The following is a 6938-nucleotide window of genomic DNA, read 5'->3' as shown; positions in this document are numbered from 1 at the left end:
CCCGGGGCAGAGCCCCTCCTCCTGGTATAGCGCTCCCCGGCGGTGGGGAGGTCTGGATTTCAATCACCATAACCACCTCCTACCGCTGCAGCGCCCCTGGGCGGTGGGGAGGGCTGATTTCCATCACTACCACCTCGTCCGACCGCCGCAGCGCCCCTAGGCGGTGGGAAGGTCTGATTTCCATCACTACCACCTTGTCCGACCGCTGCAGCCCCCCTGGGCGATGGAGTGGAAAGACTTGATTGACTTCCACCACCACCACCTCCTGCTCCAGCGCGACCAGGCGGTGTGGAGGATTGGATTTCTATCACCATAGCCCGCCTCCGACTACCGCTGCAGCGCCCCCGGGAGCTGGGGAGGGCTGGACCTCCGCCACCACCTCCTACCGCTGCAGCGCCCCCGGGCGGTGCGGAGGGATGAAAAACCGTTCCGTCTTTTGTCCGCCGACGATGGGGACGGGGAGAGAGTGGATGCGGTGATAGAGTAGCTCGAGCGCCGTTGCTGAAGGAGCGGCCGTTGGGGCGGCGGCGGCGTCGTCTCGCCCGGTGAGACGGAGGGGGCCAGGGCGAGGGCGGGGTCGGGGTCGGGGCCGGGCCGGGGGGAGGGGGAAACCGGAGGGGATAGCCCCGGGAAGCCGCGGCTTGGGGAGAGCGAAGAGGAGGGGGAAGCCCAACCTGCGCCGCCCGCTGGAGCAACCGGGAGAGAATGGCCAACGAGCTGGTGATCCTCAATGTGTACGACATGGTGAGTGAGCGGCAATTTAACCCTCAGTAACGTTCACAACTTATTAACTCATACACTCTGCCTTTCAACTGCTACAGATAATCTTGAAGCTGCTTCAAGATATTTGTTCCATTGCTGCTGATATAAACTCGAGAAATTTAGGACTAGAGAAGTGAAGTAGATCTCAAAATCCATTCAAACTTTTAACTCGGAGTTCATCCCAAAATCCACTCGGAGTTCATCCCAAAATCCACTCGGAGTTCATCCCAAAATCCACTCGGAGTTCATCCCAAAATCCATCTGAAAAACCATTCAAATTTCATCCATTCAAACCTATATAAATGAAACGTTCCCCCCCACACACATTTATTTATTTTTATGATTGCACTTTTGAGCCAAAAAAATCCAATTTGCTTTAAGCAAATTAGTCAAATTCAGTTTTTCTCATTTGAGATTTTTGTTTAAATCTGGTTTGGAAGTTGAATTCCTGTTTTCTCTTAAATTATTGTCTTTGTGATTTGCTGATCTTATTGCTTTTGCTTTAATGATTTGATCAAATAAAGGCAAAACTAACCTTTTAAACTGTGAATATATTTGTTGCACTGTGTTACATGGTGAAATGGTTTATGTGATGAAAGTCACTGTGAAAATGGAACTGAAGTGGAACCTTTCAAAACTAAGAAACTTTGTCTGAAGCTGAAAGGCACTCTGTTGCAGATTAAAATGTTTCTGGTAAATTATTAGTGACAGTGCATTTATTTGTTTAACTTATCAACAATGAGGTTCAGTCATTACCACTTTTACTTGAGACAATTTTAGTTCTTGTTGAATAACTTGATTCTGATATTTTTTAACAAAATTTAGAGCTTACCTTTGTGTATTTTATTGAGTGTGATCAAAATAACCTAACCCTTTGGAGTTACAAATTTATGTAAATCTCCACAACTTTACTGGCCCAGCAGATGGTGATATTGTGGTAACTGGACTATCAATTCAGAGACTCTGACTGCTGGAGACATGGGTTCAAGTCCCACTGTGGCAGCTGCTGGAACTGGAATCACAATAAAAATCCGGAATTGAAAACAAGTATTAGTGACGGCAATGTCTTTTAGGGAAGGAAATCTGCCATCTTTACCTTGTCTGACCTGCTGTGACTCCAGATCCATGGCATTGTGGTTGATTCTTAACTGCCCTCTGAAATGACCTAGCAAGCCTTTCTGTTTGAGGCCAATTAAGAATAGGCGTAAATGCTGTCCTGCCAATGATGTCCACTTCCTATTCGTAACCATATCTGTCTTGTTAGTATGTTAAACTCAAGGGGAAGTATTCACAAAGGTTTTCCCTCCCATCTAACCTTGAATATGACAGTTTCATTTGGTCAATGGGATCGATTTAATGTGGCACAACTTCAGTTTAACTGGAAATCTTGCCTGCATCACCCTCTCCAAGTAAGTATTGGCAAAGGATTGCCCTGATAGTCAATTTGTAGCAGCGTTGTTAACATATTTTGAAAGTACATGATTGCATTACACAACGAGCACAGGAACTAATTTACCACAGAGACTAACCTGAGTTTTAAAAGTCAGTATTTACCAAGATGTATTTCATCCTTTGTACTTTAAGTGGGATTGTTCAATACCAAAGCAGAGAGAGTCAGACATGACTCAGACGTTTCAACACCTCATTTTTCTTTCAACAATTCCCATGTGAATTGCTGGATGGGTGCAGTATCAGAGAAGAGGAACGTTATGTTCATACCAGGTTTCCTTTATGATTTGGTTAGTGATTGGAACTTGTGTAGTTTGAGGTGATTGCCAGTGTTTTGAGTTAAGCTAGAGTGGCTTGCTGTGTTACCCCACCTACAGTTTATTTTCTCTTCTGGGACTCAGAAATAAATAAAATCCTACATCTATTTAGCACTTTCCACAACCACTGAACATCTCAAAGCATTTTATCGGCAATTAAGTACTTATTTAAAAAGTGCAGTCACTTTTCTCATGAAAGAAATGGCCTGCCAGTTTGCACATAACAAGCTCCCATAGACAGCAATGTGAAAATGACCAGGGGTATGTTTTGAGATGTTGAATGAGAGATAAATATTGACCAGGACACTGGGGATAACTCCTCCTGTTCTTCTTTGAAAGGGTGCCATAGGACCTTTTGCAATGACCCATATGAGCAGCCTTTGTTTAACGTCCCTCCTGAAGACGGCACCTCCAACTATAAGAAATGCACTGGGATACCAGCCTTGGTTTTCATATTCGAGATCTGGAGTGGCTGTTGAACTGGGACGTTTGATTCGAGTGAGAATGCTATAAACTGAGCCACAGCTGATGTTATAAATGAATTTGAATATCTTGAAACTTGCATCAGTGAGGGTGTAGCTAATATGTCATCTGTATTACCTAATTGATGCCATAGCTGTACTGCAAAATAAATTAGGTGCATACTTACCTTAAAGGGTGGTTTGTTCTTTGTCTCAGCAAAATATTCCAGGAGAGCACGTTTGTTGTTAATCATGGACAGGACCAGTAAGGACACTTAATTTAGTGCTGTGCAGGGCCAACAACTTACCCTGTCCAAGGACATGATAGTGAGGTGAAAGCCTACATGAGGAAGAACACACATGAGTAGCTCAGTTAAAATTAGATTCATAGTCATTTAAGCAAATACTGCTTTCAGAGTTACTTGTACTTAGTTGAGCACCTGCTCAATTTCAAGTCGTGTCATCTCCAATTGCAAATATTAATGCTCTCGATGTATAGGGATAATATTGAATTTGGTAACCATGGCAAGTATTTGGTGTTGGAAAACAAAATTATTGTACAGTACAGTGCTGTATTGGTGTGGTATTGATGCTTACATCCTTTCATACACTGCCTATTCCTGTGCTCTGAGTGACCCTTGACCCCACCTGTCCTGATTTGGCTCAAATGGGGCAAGATCCTAAGTCTGGTACAGCTTAAATCCCGAGGTTGCCTGTGTCATAGTGCAGAACACTTAATGTAATACCATACATTAAACCGTGTGTATAGTAAAATCGTATGCAAAATAAAACTGAAACCACTTTTACAAAATTTAACGGAATATATTTTACATGTACTTTTGCAAATCAAAATTACCACTTCATTCTTGATGAATAATGGTGTGCAGTATGAAGAGTTTGTTTACTTTAAAATTTTATTTTGATGTTTAAATCACTCATTTGTTCCATTTGGAAATCTTTTCAAAGCTTGTTATGAGTTTTTATGAACGCAATACATTGTCATGGGTGAAATGGGGCGATGGTGATGTAGTGCTAACGTCAGTGGGTTAGTAATACAGACAATACAATGCTCTGGGGACATGGGTTCGAATCCCACCAAGGCAGCTGGTGGAATCTAAATTTGGTTCATTAAAATCTGGAATTAGAACATAAGAACATAAGAAATAGGAGCAGGAGTAGGCCAACTAGCCCTTCAAGCCTGCCCCACCATTCAATAAGATCATGGCTGATCTGTCATGGCTCAGTTCCACTTTCCCGCCCTCTCCCCATAACCCTTAATCCCCTCTCTTATCAAAAACCCATCAACCCGCATCTTAAAAATATTTAGCGAGGCAGCCTCCACCACTTCAACAGGCAGAGAATTCCAGAGATTCACCACCCTTTGAGTGAAGAAGTTCCTCCTCAACTCCGTTCTAAACCGCCCCCCCCTTTATCTTGAGGCTGTGCCCCCTAGTCCTACTATCCTTTCTGAGCGGGAAGAGTCTCTCCACCTCTATCCTATCCATCCCATTCATCATCTTATACGTCTCAATGAGATCTCCCCTCATTCTTCTAAACTCTAACGAGTACAAGCCTAATTTATTCAGCCTCTCCTCATAGCTCAACCCCCTCAACTCCGGCATCAGCCTAGTAAACCTCCTCTGCACTCCCTCCAAGGCCAAAATATCCTTGCGTAAGTACAGCGCCCAAAACTGCACACAGTATTCCAGCTGCGGCCTCACCAATGCCCTATACAGCCGCAGCAAGACCTCCCTACTTTTATATTCAATCCCCCTCGCGATGAAGGCCAGCATCCCATTCGCTTTCCTGACCACCTGCTGCACCTGCAGGCTGGGTTTTTGCGACTCATGCACAAGGACCCCAAGGTCCCTCTGCACCGTCGCCTGCTGCAGTTTTTCTCCACATAAGTAATAATCCTTCCTACCATTATTCCAACCAAAGTGGACCACCTCGCACTTGCCAACATTAAATTCCATCTGCTATTTCCTGGCCCATTCGCCCAGCCTATCTAGATCCTTCTGTAGACTCTCACCACCCTCCGCACAATTTGCCTTTCCACCAATTTTGGTGTCATCAGCAAATTTCGACACCCTACACTCGGTTCCCTCCTCCAGATCATCTATATAAATGGTAAATAGCTGAGGCCCCAGCACCGACCCCTGGGGCACTCCACTAGTCACCATCCGCCAATCCGAATAGCACCCATTGACCCCCACTCTCTGCCTCTATCCAGTCCTCTATCCACGCTAACACCCTACCCCCAACTCCATGCCCCCTCACCTTCTGCAATAACCTCTTGTGAGGTACCTTGTCAAATGCCTTCTGAAAATCAAGGAAGACCACATCCACCGGCTCTCCTCTATCCACCGCCCTCGACACATCCTCATAGAATGCCAGTAAATTTGTCAGACACGACTTCCCTTTAACGAAACTGTGCTGCGTCTGCTCTATCAAGCAGTTCCCCTCAAGATGCCTCAAGATTGAAAGCCTGTCTCAGTAATGGTAACCGTGAAACCATCACTGATTGTCGTTAAAAACTCATATGGTAACTAATGCCCTTTAGGGAAGGAAATCTACTGTCCTTGCCTCACCTGGCTTATTTGAGACTCCAGATCCACTGATATGTGGTTGACTCTTAACTGTTCTCGGGAAGGGTCCTGCAACCCATTTAGTTCAAGGGAAACTAAAGACGGGCAACAAATTCTGGCCTTGCCAGCGATGCCCACGTCCCATCGAGGAATAAAAAAATTTGAAACATAAAATTAACTGTGTAATTCCCATTTTCTTAAAGGCAACCTCCTTTTAGATGATGTTGAACTTTTATTTCATTGTCACCAATCTCCGGATATGTCCTGTAGTTTGATTTGACTGAATTCAGAGCACAGGCAGTCATATTATATTGTAGTTATTTTGCAATGTAAGTATGTTATTAGTTACTTGAATGAAACTCTCTGCAGTTTATAGTTAGAATATTTTGGTTGGATTCTGATCCTGCACCACTATGACAGAATTGATTATTGTAATTCAGACCAGAACTAATAATTTTTCATTGAAATCGTTCAGATTCAAGATTGTCTAGTATAGTGATTTGCAATCTCCATGTGGATATGCACTAAAAAAGTTGCAGTTTTGACTCTAAAGTGTGTGTTGAGTTTATTTGCCTCATGCTCAGGAACTGTAATACCACTATATCGCAAGTAGCAATGAGTAATCAAATAAGGGTTTCCACGCCGCACCCTTATTTGGAAGTATCTGGTAAATGGGTATGTGTGTAAGTCGTAAGAAAAGGGCTGGGTCGAGATTTCACCCCTTCAAATTATTCAGTAGTATGTAGAAATTCTTGGTGCTCAGAAAAGTTGAATGGGCGAGAGAGCAGAGAGCTGCCAAGGTTTATACACTAGGCCAACAGTCAGCGATTTTCTAAGGAGAGAGAATTGGGAGGGGAGGTGAGCATTTTATAGTATTTGAGCAGATTATTTGCTACTTTTTGGCCTTGAGCAATAAATTATCATGGACCAATCTGGCAGCCATGTTGGCTGTTTCTCGCACTATGACTGGAACATCTGGAAGCCAATCTGTAATGCGCCATCATTCTGAGTGTCAGTCTAGGTGCTTATACTGCACATCAACGTTTCAGAGCAATTATTACCCTTATTGCTCCAGATGTGCTTTCTAGTCGTGGTATGAGACCATTCCCTTGTTTTGACTTCCTCGGTTCTTCCAGTTATATTCCCAGTTATCTGCTGTACAATATACTGATGTCAAAATGCAGAGTACATGCAGGTACATAAAATTGCAGTACATTAATAGTCTTTCACAGAATCAAAGGTTACAACACAGGTGACCATTGCTCCTATCTGAACAGTGTTGGTTCCAGCTCATCAACTTGGGTTGGGTCAGGGATCATTCTCTTTCAGAATGCAGTTTATGTCCAGGCATGTGTTCAACT

At 43.8% G+C, this 6938-nt stretch overlaps 1 protein-coding gene across 3 annotated transcripts in view; it reads left to right on the top strand.

The window, feature by feature from the left end:
* Positions 1-629: 629 nt before the first annotated feature.
* The window catches only part of LOC145351133 (deubiquitinase DESI2), a 65704-nt gene continuing 59395 nt past the window's right edge, over positions 630-6938 (top strand). For all 3 annotated transcript variants that reach the window (XR_013888329.1, XM_080200795.1, XM_080200794.1), the window contains exon 1: positions 630-744. Coding sequence is in view for 2 of the 3 variants with exons in the window: in XM_080200795.1 (XP_080056921.1) it covers positions 706-744 (39 nt within the window). In the remaining variant the exon portion in view is untranslated. The remainder of the gene's footprint in view (positions 745-6938) is intronic.

The sequence above is a fragment of the Carcharhinus amblyrhynchos genome, chromosome 12, assembly GCF_965287045.1.
Source record: "Carcharhinus amblyrhynchos chromosome 12, sCarAmb.v2.hapA, whole genome shotgun sequence".
NCBI classification, from domain to species: Eukaryota; Metazoa; Chordata; class Chondrichthyes; order Carcharhiniformes; family Carcharhinidae; genus Carcharhinus; species Carcharhinus amblyrhynchos.
This window is presented reverse-complemented; position numbering and strand designations above follow the sequence as displayed.